At 40.1% G+C, this 22447-nt stretch overlaps 1 protein-coding gene across 4 annotated transcripts in view; it reads right to left on the bottom strand.

Annotated features, from left to right (window-relative positions):
* Positions 1 to 351: 351 nt before the first annotated feature.
* The window catches only part of MTHFD1L (methylenetetrahydrofolate dehydrogenase (NADP+ dependent) 1 like), a 157295-nt gene continuing 135199 nt past the window's right edge, over positions 352 to 22447 (bottom strand). For 2 of the 4 annotated variants that reach the window (XM_056344078.1, XM_056344077.1), the window contains exons 27-28: positions 7101 to 7209; positions 352 to 3384 (exon numbers count right to left, since the gene is read on the bottom strand). Coding sequence is in view for 2 of the 4 variants with exons in the window: in XM_056344077.1 (XP_056200052.1) it covers positions 7120 to 7209 (90 nt within the window). In the remaining 2 variants the exon portion in view is untranslated. Of the gene's footprint in view, positions 3385 to 7100; positions 7210 to 16224; positions 16343 to 22447 lie in introns of those variants that run through there. The other 2 variants (XM_056344076.1, XM_056344079.1) reach the window with 2 other exon arrangements.

The raw sequence follows: 22447 nt of genomic DNA, 5'->3' as shown, positions 1-22447 counted from the left end.
AACAGCAAGGTATTTTGGGACCAGGACAGGATGTTAACCTGGTGTGTCCTTCCCTAAACACAAACCAGCTTCAAAAAAGACTGTACTGATGGAGAAGACCCTATGGACTACTCTCTGGTGCATGGCTCTGTGGCAACAGCCAGGGACCAAATGCATTCCTAGGTTCCCAGGACCCAGGAAAGAGCCCTAAGCTTTGCTTGCATCTGGCACTTGATTAGGAGGTGGCTGAGCTCCCCTTCTTCCTTGGTGTAGTTGTGTTCAGCTGGAGACAGGGGCATGACAAGACTAAGTGGCTTATGAGGAATTAAAGAAAAGTCGCTTTAAGTAGACAAGATGGTAGATAGAGAAATGTTAAATAATGGATGTACTTTATTAATGAATGCAGGCACTGCTTGTGCAAACCAAACATCAGTACAGACATACTTTATTTTCATGTTCATGGCAACTGAAATCCTGGGATTTTGAATTTCAAAATACAAACAAAGTCATTGTATGTAGTCTGAAGTATTTCAATGTCATTACAGAAGTAGTTCAGCAGTAGCAATAACAAAGTAGTCAGTCGCTACAAAAAGCAGATCTTCTGACAATAAACAACTGTATGGCGCTTAACATGCTTTAGCGAACGCAGGGCTAAGCATGGCAAGCTGCCTTGTAATATTACCATTACCATATGCCATGGTTCTGCCGTGTCACAAAATTGCTCAGACCAGATGCAAAAGCAGGAGCTCCACACCTGCAATCACATGCAAAGTGATATGCCTACCAATAACACCTTAAAAAAAGTCTTCGTTTTAAATCCTTCTTGATGAAGGCCTCAGAACTAGGGCAACCCTAGGGAACCTATACTACAGCAGTTTCTGCAGCTCAGCTGGTAGCCAATAGCTCAACCCCTCTGGATCACGAGACAGAATCTGCATGCCAATGTGGATTATTTTTAACAAGTCTTCTACTAAAACGTAAAATGAAGAACTAAAAATGTAATAGCTCAAGAGACTTTGCGGGTAGTCAACTAGATGGTGTGGGGAAAAGTCTAGGACAAAAGAAGAGAGGGTCATTCCAGCTTTCCTTGAATTACCGAAGCTATCAAAACAATGTAAGATATCCTGTGCACATGACAGTAGAAAAAACAGGATGTTTGTCAACTCTCAACTAATTGAGCCGGAATGATGTTATAGGGAGAGACTGATGGGTCAGATAAATAGTCCCAGTGTGTGTGACCTGAAGGGACAATACGGAGACTACGCTATGGAAAGGATATCTAGCAGCAGTCTGAAATGATTTCTAAAACTTGTTGCTCAGGCATCCATATCCACATGGAAGCTTCACAGGCAGCCAGCTAGTGCCATGTTTAGTATCCCATACCACATGGAGATAGGTCCAATGCACCTGAGGGGGAACCACAATGACCACTAGTAAGGCAGAGTTATGATGTTCTGTATTTCTTTGGACAAGACGGAGGGAAAATGTTATTTATTTTTCTTGTAAGGATGCTACTAGGAAAACTATGGCTGGCAACCACACTTTCTTCCAGAAAAGTCTTTGGCTATTTCTAGGCTAGATAGCTCAGTGTGTGTAAAACTAAATTACAACACCGTTATGTGTATGAATAGCATGGTTGTGTTTTGCGGCACAATTTAATAGAAAATTTCAGCAATCTCTCTTCCCAGTAGCTGAGAGCGCCACACTTGAATCTTACTTTCTGCTGATCATGTTTGTCCTGCCCCAGTGTAATTAAAGCATCCACAGTCTTGGCTGTTACAAGCTCTATCGTCTAATCAGGCTAAAATATCAAATAGCTCTTTTTTTTTTATGTTTATCTTCACAGAAATCCCCATGGTGCTAGGGGACCACACTATGAATAGAACAGTTCTGAAATGCAGTCAACAGACATTTCCGTGCTACTCCAGGGAAGGCACAGATAATTATTTTAATTGTCCTCAGTTTGCTCTTCTGTCCATAATTACAGTTTTGAGTTTATAAATAACGAAGCATGATTTTAAAAACCAAAACAAACCCCTCAATTTCAACACAGTTCCTGAGATAATTAAGTCTCCAAATGTGGCTGTGTAGAAGGGAACCAAAACTACATTGCAGAAGCCCATAACATACAGATGTGCGTAAGCAGAGCAAAGCGACAGGATGGAAAACGTCACCAGGAAAATAAACTCTCTCATCATTATTTCACTGCTTTTTACCTAAAAAAACCAATAGACTATTATCTTGATTCAACCTATTGTTCTATTGCTTTTTTTGTTATTGAAGGCGCCAACAGTCAGTCAGTGAGTTTCCTGAGGAGCAGCAGCTTGAAAAGCTAAATGCAGTATCCTTGTTTTGCTGCAGATTTAGCAAAAAAAAGACAAGATAAGTTACTCGGGTAAATTAACACACATGGTTTAAGATTTAACTTGTTCAAATACCCCCTTCAAATAATAACACACTCCAGTTTTACAGTATGGTGATTAAAACCTGCAGAACAAAGCAGAACAAAGCTCTGCACTGTTGCATCCTTGCTTGATGGACATTCCTCTGTTGTTACTGGGCATTGTGTACTGCCAGGGACAGGACAAGAAAAACTGTAGGTCGGGAGCCAGCACAGCAGGAGGCTTCATTAGCCAAGAACAGGAGCAAAACAGGGCTTCAGAAGGAGCAATACCCTCTCTGAACAACCAGTTTCACCACAACAAGCACATAATCAGCTGGACAGACTGTAATATATGTATTGGGTAAGGACAGACCTATGGATATGAGACAGCTATGGCTTAAGCATTTCAAAAGATTTCCTTGCCCAACAAGGAAACAAATCATATATTAAAAACTTTTTTAAGAATAAATGCTCTGTTCTTTCTCTGCTTAATATCTTCCTTGCTTGAAGCTTGGCTGTTGCACAAATGCATCCAGAGCAACGCTTGATGATAACTTAAAAATGTGCAGTTAATCTGTGTGTGGTTTCAGCTCCTGAATGCCAGGAGCGAAAATGTATTTTTCAGAGAGAAATAGGCTTGATTACACAGTATAATCATGTTTATGCAAGTTTTTAGATGGCCAAGATAAGGGAAATACTTCTGTAAATGCCTCTGAGAAAAGACAAAAACTCAAAGGTAAAAAGTTTCTCTCTTTTTCCATGTCATTTTATCCACAAACAAGCATAAACCCCAGTCGAGAGCTTCCTGTACTACAGTGAGAAAGAAAAACTTTAGCTTGCCTTTTTTTTTCAACCTTACAGCTATATTTAATCGTAAAAACTAGTTTGAAGAAAGAGTAAACTTTTGCTCTTTGGTCTATCTTGACATTCCTCCAGAGACACGTAACAGGAATATTTCAGATTCATTTTTTGTCTTCTACTTGCAAGAAACAGGAAAGTTGCAGTTCTTAATTTCAAGGCTTCTGAAATGAGAAAGGTAAAGAATTTATACATTGAAACAAGATATCTTTGCTTTCTTTAAAGAAAAAAAAGATAGAAATAGAAGCACCACTATCTAAAAACAGTGTTTTAGTAAAACTGGATATTTTTGTCTTAACCATAATAATAAAAAAAATCAGTTATGCCACATGCGCCTCCCATTTATCATCTGTGTAACCCTACTAGGTGAGAAACAAAAACTTGTACTCGTATTCCAGTATGATACAGACTTAAGACTGTACATTATTGTAGTAAATCCTGCTGACTGAAACCCAATACTGTAGAATGAGAGTAAAAGAAGTCAGGTTTTTGTTTCATAGGATCAATTTTGTGGATGCAAATGAAAGGTCTTCAAATACCTCCTACCTGTACCTAAATGAATTAAGATGAAAACATCTAACTGCAATTTTAGGACCTCCGTTTTGGTGTCCCTCTTCATGGGCTTCTTTATGGCCATGAAGATGCTCACAGTCAGAGCTCTGGGATTCTCACATTCAGAAAAGCTCTGAGGGTGGCAAAATGCCCATGCTGTGTATTACAGTCATTCTGATGTTCTGCCAGTTCTGAAGAGGACAGAGTGCAAGAATATATCTGTAACTGTGGACAGCCATGGCCTTACTAAGTCACAACAAACTGACGAAAACAACAACCTCCATCATCAGTCCAAGATACCCAAAGCCAAACTGGCACAGTAAGAGCAGGCACCTGCTGCCACTGATTAGAGGGATCCTCAGAGCTCACAGGGGTCCTTAACAGACTACTTCTGCAGAGCAGGTCAGGTTCATAAATTCCCCTCACTGTGCAAATACTACTTTCCTTTTTTTTTAAAAAATATTTCTTTCTACTGGCAGACTTGTCTCCATGTAAGTCTTACTCTAACTGGTGCTATCTACAGACAGCTCCTAAGGAAACAATTGCACTTACTTAGTGTATGAGCTGGGCAATACAATTTAAATGGGATACTGGCCATTGAGGAAGAACTAACCAGATTCCTTTGGGTTCATTTCCAGATGCTAATGTTTCAGTTTTTTAATAGAGTGTGTTGCTCCTACAGAGAGACCGTAATATTGTGCGTTCCATGTATTAGCTATTTGTCAAAAGAAAAAAAACAGAGCTGACTTTTTTCGACAAAAGTTTTTGCTTGTATGACTTTTTAAGAGAATATTCTAATGACCGGTATTCTGTAAATTTTTGTAAGAGCTATCATCTCCTTGACTAATGCAGTGAAATGATGGAGGAAAATCAGAGAGGCTAATGACATCCACTGTCTCATCTCAGTGAGAGTCCCCCCAAAGCTACCCTTGCAGCAGGAACTTTTGCCTGTATCCTGTATCTCCTTCACCAGTTTCGTGAAGCTATGCATTGCAGAGGAGGATATAAACTGCACACTAAAACGACTGTTCTCAGGTCTGCACGCATGTTTATAATGAAACATCTCCAGCTATTCCACAAATCTCTAAATATTTTTCAATTACCCCATCTTAAAGATTTGAATCAGTCCTAATGAGCTGGCACACTATCATATTACTAGAAATTTTACATCATACACTAAAACACTAAGGAAAGAATTCAAGCAAATTTTCAAGCAAAAAAACCCAAACAGCCCCTTGATCTGCTGTCATAGAAACAAACCCACAGATACCTCAAAGCATAGTATTAGCTGCAGTGCGGGTTCACATCAGTGAATGTGTGAAAGCAAAGAATAATACTAAACTTCTCCACAGAAAGTTGGGAGTAAAGTTTATATGGGACTCTTTTTTCTCTCTTTATCCAAAATGAGAAATGCACAAGTCTAGCACGTGAACTGGGTGAATTTTAGAACTGATGAACATTGACCACTTTGTGTGGTGCTCAGTGGGTATTACAGTACTCTCAAGGTGTTTATTTAGATTGTTAAAGGTGGGAACACAGGTGAGTATGTGCCTATACTGATGCAAAATATATATGATCAAGCTGGTTTTTTCTTTAAAAGGTTTTTACAACTGACTGAATCATTCATGTGTTTGATGCCACCAGTACCTCCACAATGGAATTAAAATAATTATTAACAATAGAATTCATTATTTCCTACCTGACTATTATGTTTTTGGGACTTTGTCAGCATTTCTTTTGACATCTAAGAAAACACCATCACTGACCGAAAGCCAAGTTTAACATCTTCATTTCATGCACAACTTCAAATGAAAGGCCTTCACAGTTGGAATGGAGTATTCCATCTGCTTAATTACCATTGTTCTTCAAAACTCATCACTCCATTGTTTGGATAGATTTACGTAAGACTAGGCAGTAAACACCCAATTGCTCAGGCTATGTGAATCTGCATATAGATTTTACATTAGGATTCTACAGTCATTTCAAATGCTTCAGAAGTAATTACATGACTGACACATGATGAATCAATATGTATGCATGAAGCCATCAGACATATAATGTATATCAGTAACAAAAATGGGATATATGCCAAAAACCTGTATGCATAGCACTACCCAGCAACACAACAGTCAGTGATGGTTTGCTAACTGCTTTTTACTTGTCTTGACTGGTACACGCGAAATGGCAGAATCTGCTCTCACCAGATGTTATGTCAATGCTGTAACATTCAGGTATGGGCAAGTGAACAGTTAATTTGGTCTGAACAGTAATCTTGCTGGGTTGTGCAAACCTCTCTCCTCCTCCAAACAATCCATCAAAACACAGAAACAGAAAATGAAACTGGAGTAGGCAAGGATTGCTACAACAGGGCTGAAGCACCTGGGCATATCCACCTCAAAGCTGTGGTTGATCTGGGGTCCCATCACAGTCCTGTTAGATCATAGTAGTATTGATCTGTGGAAGAGTAACCATTTTACTTTCCAGACCAATTTATTGGGGAAAGGGAGAGAGTCCCATCACAGACACATATGGTTTGTTTCAGTCAGGGTTACATCCTCTCTTACTCCACTTATTATGTTACAAGGTTAAAATGGAGTAGCGCGGAATATTTTCATAACAACTTGGATTTTTCAGTGAGGAACAGGCTACACAAAATTAAAGCAGGACACCAAGAAGATGAAGTACTTAGAGAAGGGGAGGAGTTGGCGGGGGAACTGCAACCTTCCAGAAAAAAGGAGAGAACCTAGCCTGAACAACAGACAGGCTAAGAGGACAGATTTGTGTTCCTGAAATGCTTATTACCATTTGAAAGAGATGACAGCAATCAGCGGGGAAAAAAAAAAAAAAAAAAAAAAAAAAAGGAAAAAGCAAAGCACAGCTCATAACAAGCTGAGAAACATGTCCCCTGATGTCTAGGTAATGACAGAAACACACTGCCACATGAAAGTAGTATCAAAGATGAACTAGATCATTTCTTTTGAGGTGAGTAACACAACATGATTTCTTCAGACTGACTTTTTCCATAGCCAAGAGCAGTACAGTTGCAGAGCCAGCTCCTACTCACACCAAACTGACACAGCCAGGAATCCAAAAAGCACCATCAATGTGCACCATCAGTGTCAGCAAAGTGACAGCCACCATTCAGTAAATGAGAAACCCACGTGGTAAAGTGCACATTATAAAATATTTCTTCAAATCCCCCCAAATTGTGTGAAGTCCTCAATGAAACTAGGACCCAGATAAACTCCTGACAACCTTTTTTATATACATACTAGAGACAAACATCCTTCTCCAAGCTGGAATAGGAAAATAAAGGCTGTTGACCGACCTGAATTTGGACATCACTTTCAAAACAATCCTTTCACTTGCTCTGTGATGGGGTCAAGATCAATGTCATAGAAGCATGGCCTTGTAGGCAGTCCTGGCATGGTGCTCATCTGTGGGAACAATAAAATGAAGTTATATTCCTGCACCTGTAAACAGATAATAATTCCACCCATGTAAACCTTAGATTAAGAGCAAGGTTAGATTGTTAATCATGGACTCAGCTGCAGATGTGATCTTCACCACATTTTTTGTTTCTGTTAAAAATGTCAAGCTTGGTACTTTTTTGATTCATTTTTAAGTGTATGCTTCTAAAAGACAGGAAGGAGAAAATAAAACCCACAAAATACAGGCTAGCACAGCAACCTAAGAATAAACTTCTTAACAAAATGAAGACACTTGGGACTTATTTGTTTCTCAGAATATTTATCCAGAACATTCATCCATTTATATCTACTAGGAAAAATCACACAGCAAAGACCAAGGGCATAATTGCCCAAATTCACCTGGTGATATGAATGTGTTAAACTCAGATCTCTCCTACAGAGTACCAGAATATAGGAGCAGAATTAATCACAACACTTTCATGACTGATTATTTAATGTAAGAAATAAATTGAAATAGTTCAACTAAACGTATGTGGATTACAGTTGAATCCTAATTTAGTAGTTAGAGTTAGGCAGGTTGAGACATGAAGCTCAAGCAATCCAATTATCTCAAACTATGCATAATTAAGATCTTGATCTAGCATAAGACACCAGCATCTACATAGCTTTAAACATGTAAATAGTTTCATGGACTTAAATTACAGTTAACTACAGCTCTGCTCATGCTACTTATACTATTATTTACAATTGGCATTTTAGCAGCAATTAAAGACATGCATGACGTAGAAATCTTGAGGTGCTGCTCCACAATAGCTTAGGCCACTTCTAACCAGCTTCTCACCTCCTCTGCCTCAGGACTCCCCCTGCTTGCCCTTGTGAGGGAGATGTCTGGCGAGCAGGTTCAGCAGGATAATGCTATTTTTTGATCTGCTTCATCTCCTCCTGTTTCAGTACCTTGAGCCAGGAAGGGTTTTCCCATCCCCAATGCCAGCACTGGCACAGGGTAAAGGCTGTGACTGTGGGGCCATTTTAAGGCAGGGCCAGTTTGGATCAACCTGAACCACTGCGGATTCACACTCTTAAGTCTTCCCAAGATGACAGAAGCCCTGACTACCTCAGCATATTTCCACTAATTCAAGGCCTGAGTACCAGAAACAGTCCAAACACAATAACCTAAGGCAAAGGTCGGATTAAGGTTTGTTTTCATGACATGAGCTGCAACCCGTTGCTGAAAGGGGACAGTTTCACCCTGTGAACCCCTGGGATGATTCCTCCTCTGGTACTCGTCTTACTGCAACCAACCTTATTCAAAACAGTGAACTGATGAAAATACACATTTTTATGGTCAGGGCTGGTTGGCTGATGAATTAAAACAACTTACTGCACAACCGAATCACCAGCAGGCCACTGGCTGCAGCCCGAGCACGCTGTGGCCAGCCATCACCTCCCAGCAGAGAGCACAGGGCTGGGCAGCTTTCTCCCGCTGTCCTGTCCTCCCTGATTTCCCAAGGAGTGTAGCTCAGCTACGGTGTCTTCTCTGGCCAAAAGCAAGCTCTGACAGGCTAACTGGCCTCAAAAGAGGAGAAGTACATGACCACCATCCTAGCTCCTCCAGAGAGCCAGATTTACAGGTCCCCTCAGGCTGGACCAGCCTGTATTTCTTTAAGTCAACCTGTTCTGCTGCATATTCAGTGATGGACTCAGCAGCTCCCTTACGCTTCAATTTCACTCCTAATGCTCACGTAATGTTTCCATCATGGGAATACAAGCAAACTGTAAAATCTCTTCACCACAGTCTCAGCTATTCCAGAGAGCTCTGCTGCCATTCCAGAGGTTAATCCCACATTGGGAAGGGGGAAAGGAGCTCAGGGAGCTCAGTACTGGTGCAGCCATCATCTCACTTGAGATCTGGCTCTCAGAAGAAACAATGCAACGAGCTCTTCTAGTTAACTCAGTACATTTCCTCTGTTTTTAAATATAGTCCTTCCTGATCTTTTGTTATTGCACACAGTAAGAATAAAAGACAAAACTATCTGTTTGCATCGACCAAACCCTGTCACTGACTGCATGACATCATTTTATTGGCTGACATTGCCTTGGCATCTCAGCTAAGTACTAAAACACCTTGTTACTATTCTTTATCCATTGGCCACACTAGTTGGACTACTACATCATCAGGGTTACTGAATTATTTTCTGTCTCAGATTCATTCCAGTTTCTGAATTAATGCTTGACAATAAACTGCCTTAATGAATTACGTCTCACTGGGAGGAGAATGAACAAACTGCTAAGACAACTTTCTGGTTACTCTGTGCATGACAGTTCTACATCTGAAAGTAAACTCCCAGATTTCAGGTTCCTTCTTTTTTTTTTTTTTTTTTTTTTTTAAATATAACTGCAAGAACTTGGCCAGTCTTGATTTTCCCTGTAAAATGCCAAAGAGAATCAGTTTAGGGGAGTTTTTCCTTATTTTTTTTAAAGAAATGTAAAAAAAATAAGTTCCACATGTTTCGGATTTGGTTTTTTTTTTCATAGGCCCAGTTCTACACCGGTGTAACTCCACTGTAGTAACTAAGTGAAATCTATTACACCTACAAAATATGAGTATCAAACCAGTTTATTGCCAGTTCAGGGAATACAACTATTCTCATATTGAAAATTTAAGTCAACAAAAGAGAATGAGTTCATCTGAATTAAAATTACTGCTGCATAAAATGAAGTACAAGGCAAAATAACCCACAGAGGAAACACTTCGGGATGACTACCTATGTGAATCGCAGAGCAAAAATAAAACACGTCCTGTCATTTTCCCCATGGCCCAGACTTCCAAACAGGCAAAGCCATGTAGATTTATGATCATTTCTCTCTGCTTTCATTATTGGGACACACAGAGATAACATGCGGCAGAATCTATCCCTTTTTCATTACTTCGAGGTCAATAGGAGGAGATGGCTGGCTGGCTGGGGAGATTACTACTGATTATTTCCTCTCCAGCCCTTCATTTCTTTCCTGCCAAAAAGGCAGGGGAGAAGAGAAAGCTCAGTCGGCTGTGAGGCAGAATCAAAGCTTCAGCTGACTTGCTTTCCATGTGGCTGTGGGCTCAGAAGATCCTCTTCCCTCTCACTATTTTCCACCATACTGAATGAAGGCATTAATGAGCGAGTTCACAGGCTGGCCTTAACCCCAGCAGGTATGATCCGGAAGCATCCCTCTCCTTGCCCTAAGTAACTGGAGCCTAGATTTTTGTGCACAGCAAGGGGGCTGGGATGCTAACCTGCCCCCTGGCCGCAGCACATACTGCACCTGCACAGCGGCTGGCAGACTGCCTCCACATCCAAGGCTTCCCGAGATAACTACTTACCAAAATTACTTCATTTCTAAAACTTGAAAAAAGGAGAATCAACAACGAAAGAGAAAATACGCCTAAAACATAGATCACTTTGGTAATTAGCAGGTATGTACAGTATGAAAAAACCCACAGAAATTTACAGTCATACAGTTGCTTCATCTCATACAATATACACCCTATATATGTTGCACGGAGATCAGCACAACCCTCCACTCTAATATAACAACATTTGGGTTATAGATTGGTAGCTATGCAGCATCACATAGTATGGCTGTGAGAAAAGGGCAGGGTAAGAAGCAGTGAATGGCAACACATTATCCACTCAAGACCACAAACTGAATGTAGGTAGCCAAATAACCAGTACATAATTTGACCAAAACTGCTACTATCACACTTCCCCTGGGAGAAGGAATATATAAGGCATAAACTTTGCACCTTAAGACTTAATGCAATTCATACGAATGCTTTATGCAGGTGAAAAAATAATAATAAAAAAAAGGTTTTAGAAAGAATCCAGCTGCTGCCAAAACCATATAATTTAGGAATTAATAGGAACTTCTTTTATAGGAACTCACTGGACTCAACCATTTTCTTCACAAACTGTACAACTATGTACACATCCACGAGAGCAAATCAGGTGCAGAAAGATGATGTGAAAAATACAATACCTATTTATTACGTTGGCATTCTATGTTTAGGGGGCAAAAGCAACAAGTCTTACAGTCAACTATTCTGAGGATCATTTATGCTCCTGGAAATGTACAACGGCATTAACAATTTTAGTTAAGAAGGCCTGAAGGAGGATACTGCTATTTATACTAGGCATTTATGATCTTCCAGAAGTTTACTTACATGACTAAACAAAAAAATCATAAGGAGCTTCCTTACAAAAGGAGTATGCCAGTTATTTGTAAGCTGTACGAAAGTGCTGTTCCACACACCTCTCCAAGAGCATCTCTCCACAACCTCTCCATTCACTGTCACTTGGAAGAGTGACTAAGTTGAGCTTCACTGGAGTTTCATTTAAATTACAGTTTTATGTTGACTTGTAATTTTAGTTGGCCATAAGGTCTGCATAACAGTTGCACTGTCAAGCACTAAGACTTTACTAGCCAGGTTTGTTGTGGTCCCACAAGGAAGTATGCTGCTTAGCTTCCTTTTTTATCATACAAATGCCTGTCACTGGTTGACATATCCTGCCTTTTATTTCAAGTGTATACCCATCCATCCATATATATACATCTCTTTTTTTCATTTATATACATGAAAAATCCTAATAGGACCTGAGATCACCTGAACTGTGTTAGCACAATGGCGTGATTTGGAAAACAGGTGGTCCTGAGGGCTACAACTCGTGTTTAGTGTCTTTTTCACCTATTAGACAAGATGTGTCTGTTTTACAGGCATAGCATGGTTTCTCAACAGAGAAAGAAAACCAGAGGAATCTGTACTTAGACAATTAGAAGATACCGGAAAAATCAGCAAACAGCTTATTGAGGAAACCTCCCTATACTGTGGCTTATGGAGTTAATGTTGCATTTGACAAGAAGTGCAAGCAATTTTCATTATCTAATTGTATCCCTTTGTTATTTAAACAACTTAAGACAACCCACAGCCATTTCAAACTTGAAATACTGCAGAAAACAGATGTTGTTTCTCAAGAGAATCTAGCATACACATGACTGCGGATAACTCCTCAATAAAATCTGATGGGGTGAATCGCACATCCCACACTCCATCAGCAAGAAAGAATACAAGAGGAAACTCCAGAGATTTATAAATAGCGCTATAAACCTGCATACGTTATGTTCAGCATGCCAGAATTTGTTGGAATCCGGAGGTGCAGCAAGAAGAAGCTAAATTTCAAGGTCTCAGTAACATTTCCTAGTGTGCGTTAGAGCTCTGAAAGACAGATCTACTACCAAAAATTTGCTCCTCTGCAGTGCATCTACCAGTCTCAACACATGTGAAACTGAAAGGAAGAGCCTTCCTTCCTTCTTCTGAAGAAACCCCTCCAGGTCTCCAACCTTGCCTGCTGTTAGGCACTCTTTATCTCCAGTGTCAGAGTACTCCCTCCCACCGACACCTGGGTACTGGACATGCACTGGAAGTTGGCACCACGGGAACTGCAATTCATGGAGTGGGAGAGAGGCTAACGGTCACCTCACTGCACTGCATGACTGGAGAAATGAGTGCTGATTTTATTACTGGATGCCTTAACGTCCCTGCACTCTCTCTTTTAAACCTGTACTTGGAAATTTTCATGACACTGTCCATGCAATGAGGGTAGCAGGTAGGACTACAGCACTGAAGCATGCAACTGTGCAAACACTTCCAGTGAGTGGTCACTTACTTAATCTTCAAATTAGACTGTCCTACACCACACAGAGGCACTCAGTGTGCACTGAAGAGGGAAGCTAGCGCACAAAATTTAGGCACCACATCCTAAATATCTCCAGGATCAGCTTATAGTTAGTTCCACAGAACTGGAAAATTTCCCCGCTCTGCACCCTATCCCTTCAGAGGTAGCTCATGTTTTGAATTATTAAAAAAAAAAAATTACATTAAAGTGTCAGAAAAGAATAATTAAGAGGACAAAGTAAAATGAAACGGCCAAAAAAATTTAAATAATTGCATGATATAGTCTACATACCTTCCCCACCCTGTAATAGAGAGAGGAATGACACTATACCAAAGACTGAACTGATGCTCAAGTGACTCTCACATTAGGAAAAGCAGATGCATAATGGAGGCAAGTTGGGGCTTCCTTGGAAAAGTATCAACCTACCTTCAAATCCTAATAAATTCAGCCTTGGAAAAGGCAATAATTTCTAAAAATCTACTTCAATCACTACATAATGCTTAAGAAAAGATTATCTCATTATTTTTCATTGCCTGGAAATAACAAGGATTTCTGAAAGCAGCTAAGCAAGGATCTTTAGTTAGTGTTTAAATAACTGTTTACTTATAAGTTTTAATGAAAAATTGCCAAACCTGATGATAGCCAGAGGAGACAGGGAGAGTGAAGCTCATATTTCCTTCTCAGGAAATCTTCAACAAAAAAGGTCTTGTTGCAATGTATAAGAACAATCACAGTAAGAAAGTCGACACATTAGCAGCTTTCAAAATGATCAAAATAATGTTTGAAAAGATGCTGATGCTACCCTGCCATATGCTGTAGTATTCCTTGCAATAAACAGCTCTGTTTCACTGGCATGCTGACTGATATCAGGTGCAGAAGTCCATCTGGCATCAATTATTCCATTATAATTGTCTCTTACTTTAATGTTTCCACATTCTTGGCAATTGTTCGATTTTGTGAAAGGATTTACAACAACAAAATGCATGGACATTGCTCTTCTGCTATCAGCATCTGGATGAAGTTATAGAAGTACTGAGTATGGATTACACAATCCAAATTGACCTTGCTGCCAGGTGCTCAAGTGAGCCCGAAGCAGCTTGTGCCCTTTTATGTTCTCTGAGGGATTACCAGGACCCTACAATTTACTCATCTTGAGCAGAAACAGTCTGAATCTCCAAGTGATCTCCTGGGCAACCTAAGGAGAAAACCAAACCCCACACAACAATCCACATCTTTCCAGTATAGCTTTCGGAGAAACCTGTGGGTGCATATCCCAAAGGAAGCAGGGGACAAGAGGAAAAGCAGTCAGTGCTTGGTTGGCCAAGTTCTTGATGAATAGGTAATACCACTGGAACTCAAGCCTTGCTGTTGGTGACATGCTCAAGCACTGAAAACCCAGAAACGGCATTTTACTAGTTATATTTAGGCATAGATGTAAACTATGAATGAGCAATTTGGTTACAATAAAGTAACCTAAGAACGAGCAATTCCCTGATTAAGTGAAACATTTGTGACTCACATATATGACTGCAGTTCCTCTCAGCAGTGTTGTCTCAACTCTTTTTCATCTTAGAATTTATAAAACCATACTTGAAGCAAAATAAAATGGTCCCCGTAATAACGGCACAATGGGATCAATATTTTAAATTTTACTTGAAAAATACAACTCTCTCTGAGGTAGCACATTAGATGGTGGTAGTTCAGTGTACTATTTTTTCACACCATCCGCAACACAGCATGTTTCACAGGGTATTCAAAGCTGGTTTTTGCCTTAGATAGGTTAATTGATAAACAAAATAGTGCAAAAATGAAAGCTACAAAAACCAAACAACCCACCCCCCCAACACCTCCTCCCCCCAAAAACCTCACCAAACCACACAATAACAAACAAACCCAAACCAAACACCCCCCCCCCCCCCCGAATAAAACAACCAACCACAGAGGAGATAAAGGGAGAGACTAAAAAACAGGGCTACAAATTCCAGGTGACTTGTTCCAAAACATTTCCTTCCATCCCAGCCCACTCAAATCCATTTCCAGGAGTAATTGCTCCCTTGGCCAAGGCCTACATCCTGATTTTCCTTTCCCTTTTGGGCTTTTGACAGAATCCCTGGCAGAGGATTCTCGCTCACTGCCTCTTGTACAAAATCACCTCCTCAGCCAGCAGAAATCCTTCCCTCCAGCTCACCTCTTATGTCAGAAGCTCCCAGGGCTCTTCCCATCCTTGATGAGTGTGCAATATATCAGGCAGTTCTGGAAACAAACCTCTGAGGGAATAAATCCAGAGGACAAAGGTGTTCCTCTCATGTGCTGTTTCAGCAACAGCAGTACCTGAAGTATCTGATGTTTGTGGGTACCTAGTCCTTCTTTGTCCAGTGCTTGGGCCTCCTGGTGAAGAGGAGGTGCCCAAGCTGCACCAGCAGCTCAGGTTCTGCTGAAAGCACAGCAGGTTTTGTGGTATTTGGGGAGGTGAGGTCTCCGCCTTGCATTTGCTAAGGGACTGGACACCATTTCCTCTGAAACCGGTTTATTTTGTACCAGTTGCTTCTCTGGAAGGGCCATTCCTCAAACACTGGGAGCAAGCCCCATGTTCTGCTCTTGATCTTCACTACACCATTTTGTTTAAAAGCTTCATAACTTTCACACAAGACTTGCACTTGCTGGTCAGACAGCCCGACATGTTCACACAGGAAAGCACAGAGCCTCAGTTGCAGCCCAGAAACTAGAGATACTGGCAGCTGCAGACTATGTAAAGTGAGTATGTGTGCCCAACATGCAAAAGAATTTACCGTTCCCAGTAAGACATGCTAGGAGGAGCATCATTCAGTCATTTCAATGACAATTACAACATGGAGAAATTCCAAAAGATTGTGTAACTATGGTGAAAGAAACTACATTTAACTGCTGCCATACATACTAGCCCTCTTGGTTACAATTAACTAGATCCGCTGACATCTGAGGAAGTCAAGTTCCCCATAAAACATCGTATCAGGCAAAGATGATGTGTGTGTGTGTGTATATATATATGTGGGAGGAACTGCTTCTAAAGAACATAAAGGGATTATAGCAAAGGACCCCTTTAAATCAGTTCTTTTTAATTGTTAAATCACAAAACTGGCTTGGTCTCATAACTTGATTTATCTAAGCACCAGTGGTGACCTTTATAATAACAAAGGATATAAGAATATTGGAAAACATCTGAAACAACAGCAGTTGAAAAAAGTGGAAGAGGAGGTGACTTGAAGAGGTCTCCAAAAGGCTGCTAAGAAAAGCGAGCCTAGAACAACCTATGCTGGAGCTCACACCTCACCTGGAAAATGGAGGAGCATAGAAATGCTTTGAAAAAGACTGAAAGCCACTGACTTGTGATGCTCTAATGCCTTCAAAAGAGTCACCTTCTTTGCAGGTTGCCTGAACTGTGCTAACAGCTGTAAAGAGAAAGGAAAAAAATGTAGCTGTGAGTGTGCAGCTTAACTCTCTCATGGAAACACTGATTTTCAAAGTTTCTCTAAGGAGATACTAAACCCCTAATTTCTGTTCACTGAGAGAGAAGCACAAGTTAATAAGCTGTCAGACAGATATAATTGTTAAAGGAAACCAGACAAAATTTTGTTAACTGACAGAGAGCCCAATCTTTATCCTACAAATGTGTATCCTTACATAACATAATAAAGATTTACATTTTTACATTTATAAATAAAATAATTTTCAAAGTACTTACAAATTTGAAATAAATGCATTAAGTACATCTGGGAAATAAATGAAATAAGATCTGTATTTTAAAAGGTGAGTGAGATAGGAGGCAGAAAACATTAAATGATTTGCCAAAAGCAGCTGAGGTGCTGCCAGGAGAATGGAACTTGAAATCGGTAACTGGTTCTCATCTCAGTCTCATATAACTGAAACTCAAAAATAACCATGCTAAAATAGCTACATTGTATGAAACATCTTTCCCTGCTACATAATGAAGCCTTTGTATTAATATTTTTTAATGAAATAACAACTTTCTCCGTTTCTCACACTGCTCAGTATGATATTTTGTGGGTGGCATTCAGTATTTTTCCCAAATGAAGCATGTGAAAGGACAAAAAAACATGTGGACAGCAATAATGAATTTCTGCATCTCAGCACAAAACAAGTTAACACAACTCTTTTTCTCTGTTTTGAAAAACACCTAATACAGGAATGATCTACAGAAACTTCTTTTCAAGCATTAGAAAAATATGTAAAAGTGCCACCATCATAGAAAGTTTATCTGTGCACAAACAGAGTAAATAATAAAAAGACTACAGTGAAATGATAATACAGAAATTAAAAATCAGTTAGAATATAATCTCTCTAATGCCAAAGTGAACAAACTAGCAGACAAAGTTATAAGCTTTATTTACTCTCATGGTATAGCCCCCTGGCTCCTCCTAATCAAAACAAGGCCAGTCTATAATGAACTTTCATTTTTGGCAAACAAACCATTTACAACTCCACTGCTCAGCCAAAGGCATAACAAACACAACTCACAACAATCTACTAACGTTCAGAATGCCTCCTTCCCTCCCGGTGACCCCCTGAATGAAGGCCCCCTGTGATGGCACAGTGACCTTGCCTGAAGAGCTGCAATGCCCCCGTACTGTGTTGCTACCCACCTGCCTGGCTATCTTCCTTGAAGAGAGGCTGCTGGTGAGCAAGAGCGCTCTCCCTGGGATGCAGCCACGGATCGTGCTGCTGCCTCATCATCAGCATCCCCTCCAGCAGCTGGAATTCCCATAGTTATTCTTGTTTGATAATTACTTGTTCTTTATTTGTGGGAAAACTCTGCTTTATCTTTGCTTGCACATTACATTTCTCCTTTGTCAGACTGCTTAAATACTGACTGAAGCTATTTTTAATTTGATTTTTTGTGCAAGTTATTAAGAAATCTAGTTTTTTCTTTATCCCAGAGAAAAGTAAAGAGACAAAGAGCTTCACAAACTCAGAGGAAGCTTGTTTGTGTTGTCACAAACACAACTCTGGCAAGATTACCTGCAGAGCATTTGGTTTCCATGTCTACTCACTGCATCACATCTTTACTACAGGTGCCAATTACAATGGCACTGATGTTCTTTACTACAGTCTGGATCAGAGGTCTACAGCCAGCATGACTCACTTAGGGTGTCAGGCACAAAACAAACCTGACATATGCAGTGCCAGCAGCATGCTGCTGCTTTTCTCTTGTACCTATAAAAAAGGCTTTACTCCCGGTATGCCACTGCATGTTCTCTCTTCCATGTGCTCCTGCTGCTACCATGTGCAAGCCTGCAGAACAGTGTGGAGCATATGCCTGGCCACAACTGAGAAATACAGGGATGAGAAAAAGTAATCAAAGGCAGAAGAAGGTGGGAAGTACCTCTATGTACTTTGCTGCTTTTGTTTGTGAAACATCGACTTTTATCTTCATTTGATTCAGTCTAGTAACAAAAGCTTCTAGTGCCTTGTTTTCTACATGTACAGAGCAGCAGGGCATTGTGTACGCACAGAAAACTGGTGCAGCATGATCAAATAATACAGAAGTTACACATTTTAAATCAGCTAGAAGGCAGGCAGGGAGCATGCCATATCACGTCAGAGCAAATGTCCGTGTCCCAGGGCTTTGTCTCTGACAGTGGCTGTGCTAGATTCTTTACAGAGAAAAGCTGAAACTATGGAGGCTGACAAAGCAAGCTCTCTCCAACACTGGCAGCCAACAGCTGAAGACTGACCAAATCCTTGAACGCTATGCTTAGCGCTTTTTCCAACTTACTTACTTGTATTAATTACAACCCTGCATATTGTTGATGGCTATAACCTTTCAGAAGTCTTGTTAAATTCTTGGCCTCAATAGCCCGTGTTAATGACTTCCACATTTTAATGACACATGAGAAAGTATTTCCTTCTTTCACAGAGGTATTAACATAGATGCCTGGCAACATCTCTTCTACGACCAAAGAAATATTTCAAAGAAAACCTGGTTTCTAGGCAGTATGGAGACAGCTTCAGATAATCTCTAAATTTGACATAACAGCACAGGGACATAATACAGGTATAAATACAAGTCTGTGAAATTCACAAGACTTCAGAGTCACAGATAAAATTTTTATATGAAAATGGTTACTTAAAAATTGTCTTTCTCAGTACTTCAAATATTAATTAACAAGTCAAGAGACCTAAAACAGCTTCTGTGAAGAAACTGAGAATCATCCAAGTAACTTTAATTAAATGGAGAGAAACAAAATGGTCAAGTTGCTAAAGAATATGAACCTATTGCCAAATTGATTCAAGGAATAACCATAGAGCTCAGATAACAGCAATTAGCTTTAAGCACACATTTCAAGTCAGCAAACCTATACAAAATACTACACAGCACTGTGTGCTGGCTGATGTTTAAAACCAAATTCACTGTCCCTTTTTCAGAAGGAAATGCCTACATATAAGTGTGTGGCTGTATTATAGCCTCTGTAACATTCTTCTGCTTTTCAAGATTACTGGGTAGTTATCCAGTAATTCAAATTTTAGCTGAAATACATACTTTACATGATTTTTTTCATTATTGTGGCATCAACATTATAATGCAGAAGTAACCTGGATTATGTACACCTAACAAATGAAATAACCTTCACAACTAAAACATTTTTTCTTTCTTTTTAGTACTATGGCATTGCTCCTCCAGTTATAACTTTTGAGTTTCAACAAGCCAGCTGAAGTGGCTGCAATGCCACATGAATAAAGTTCTTTACTTTTTTTGTGGATCTGCTGGGATTACTGCAGAGGGCTATGTGAAGCCTGGCAGACACTGAGAAAAACAGCACAGGTCAGGAAGTAATTTCTGGGAGCAGATGTTTTTTCAACTGCATTTACAGATGGATGCCATGCAAAGGGAAGCTGGCATCTAACAGGTACTGTACTCACATCCATTTCACTGTCATTAAGGCTACTATTAAAAAAAACAAAACTCAAACTCATGCCTTGGTGAGGAGAAGGGAAAATGCTGACATAACCAGGGCACAGCTCCAAATAACCTAAGAGATGCTCTGTGACATCCTTATTACTCATTTCCTCTCATTAGATTTTGACCCTTGCCTCGCTCATTCTGATTTTTAAGGCTTACAGTCTCTTTGCTAGTGAAGACCCCTTAAAAAGCCACAGCAAGCAAAAGGCAGCCCTTCACATTCCCTGCCCTCAGAGAGGGCTGTGGCAGTCGGGGTGCAGGAGCCCAGGCTCCTCCCCAAGGCAGCACAGATTTACAGCTTCCAGAACACAGGCACCTGCACCCAAATTGCTGCAGAGGGGCATGGTTGCAACCCTGCCTGTCTGGCCACACTCCGGTTCACTGAGGGTCTGCATGAGATTTAGGACTTTGATTAACCAGCAAGAACAGTGAGACTTGGAGCAAGAGATGGAACAGACACTCCTGCCACCCCTCACTTTTGCTGCCCAAGTATCTCAGTCACTTCTCAATTAGTTTCTGGACAACTACTTTTTTCTGGATTTATATAAGGCAAACCAAAAATAACAAAGGCTTACCTACAAAACACTAAATATAGTACACACTAACTGCTGTGGAGCTGATTCACAAGCAGGTCAGATGTCCTTGCACTCAGAGCACCACCATCCCTCAGAGAGGCAGGAACTGATACGGCTTCAGCAATCTGATTTTCATTTGCAGACACGTCTGTCAGAACCCTAAATCTCATACCATATTACCTTTGTGACTGATATTAAACATGTGTCTGAAAAGAATCAAAGGGCAGTGAGTTGTCTTTAATCAGGGAAAATTTAAGATTTTTTCTTACTCAAGTGTCAAAAAATATTAATAGAACTTTGTACTTTATAAAGTGGAAAGACTCCAAAACCAGGCAGTGTTCCATGTACCTGCAGTGATAAGTGCAAGAATGGTTAGCTATAATATAGGCCTATTAAAAAAAAACAACCCTCCCCTGTAAATATCTTTCCCATCTGGGAGAATACTGCAATTCCTCATGAAGAATGCCAGCAGCAAACCGTCATGCCGAATTTTCCTCTACAGCTTGTATTTGGTTCTGGATGAATCACAGAGAAGATATCAAAACAGAAGCCTTTAATTGCCCCATACAATGAAGATGATTTTATCCCCTTAAAGCTGAACTTTTATGAACATATTCCTGGAAAATATTACCCCACGAAACCAGCAGGCACTACACTGCAGTTATCTAGGATTCATCTTGTACACTATTATTTATTTATTTAACTTATTAGAAGTCGTATTGAAAGGCCTACAAGAAAGCACATTTTTGGATTATAATGGCTTTTTTATCCGGGAAATAGAATTCAGAACACATCTTTAATGAAATGGTCCATTTGGCCTAAACAACCCAAGGAAAGAAAAAAAGTTGCTATCCCTTCAGAAAATGTCATTTTAGAGCATAGCAAATGTTTTCCATGCAAAAGTATACATAGGCTTGGATAACATTTCAGAGCGGATTCAGTTTACTCAGAAAAAAACACTTTTATGCTGGAATAGGAATGCTTGCAGCCAGATGTACTATAAGAGCCACTCTGCTTAAATTTTAACAGTACCTTGTTCCAGTATGACACCCGTGCACGTATGTGGTGGGCATTTGTGTACATATATTCACCGATTTTCCCATGCCAGTCTCTCTCTTTTTGACTTTTTACTACACACTAGTGAGTAAACCGAGTGTCCCAGCTGTACCCATTTTGTACAGCACACATAAAGCATGAGGAAAAGGCATTTAAATGATTTGAAATGATTGCTGACATTTCCTTTAGAAAAAGGTGAAAGAATCCATTCTTACTACAGACTTCTGCAGCAGCACATTTATCAGGAATATAAGGAAGGGTGGTCACTGACTGTCACAGCCTTCTTAGCTACCAGGGTTTTTTATGTGGATGGCCTTTCTACATCCAAATTAGGGTAACTTGCTGGTAAAATACACTGCTGTAATACCATTAAAGCATACCTTTTCATGAATGTGGTCTGTTTTCAAGAGCTCACATCACCTGGCTTATTAGCTCATTCATTCGAAGTGGCAACTCAGGAATGGAAAAAACCCTCCAGCTCAGAGGAAACAACAGTTATGAGACTTGATGATCCTTATGCAACATGGGCATTTTGAATTACTGAACAACCTAATCTATTTGGAAGCCTTATTTGCTTGCGCAGAATTGTGGCCCCTGCTTTTTTATGCCTTGCTGTGTAGGAAAGACAAATAAGTTCTTCAAAATGAGCTTCCTAAGGCTTGTAAGCACAGTTTCTCCTACTCCTGAGGGACTCCAATTCAGCTGGTAAAATGCAGAGCTGCTTGCACAGTGTTTACACTTCTGTTCAACCTCAGTGGTGGAAGGCAAAACCTCACCACCTCTTTAGGGATGCCGGCTTGTGGGCTGCAATGCCACCTTGGCTCTTTCTCCTGAAATGATAGCTAGAGCACAGGCAGTAGCATAATTTTTATTTCCTTTTCAACTGAGTGCCTGGGAGAGGGAAGACTGGGCACTGCACTTTGGAGTGATTTGCACTCATGTGA

This window comes from Falco biarmicus, chromosome 6 (assembly GCF_023638135.1).
Source record: "Falco biarmicus isolate bFalBia1 chromosome 6, bFalBia1.pri, whole genome shotgun sequence".
In the NCBI taxonomy this organism is placed as follows: Eukaryota; Metazoa; Chordata; class Aves; order Falconiformes; family Falconidae; genus Falco; species Falco biarmicus.
Note: the sequence above shows the minus strand (reverse complement) of the source record. Positions and strands in the feature narration are given on the sequence as shown.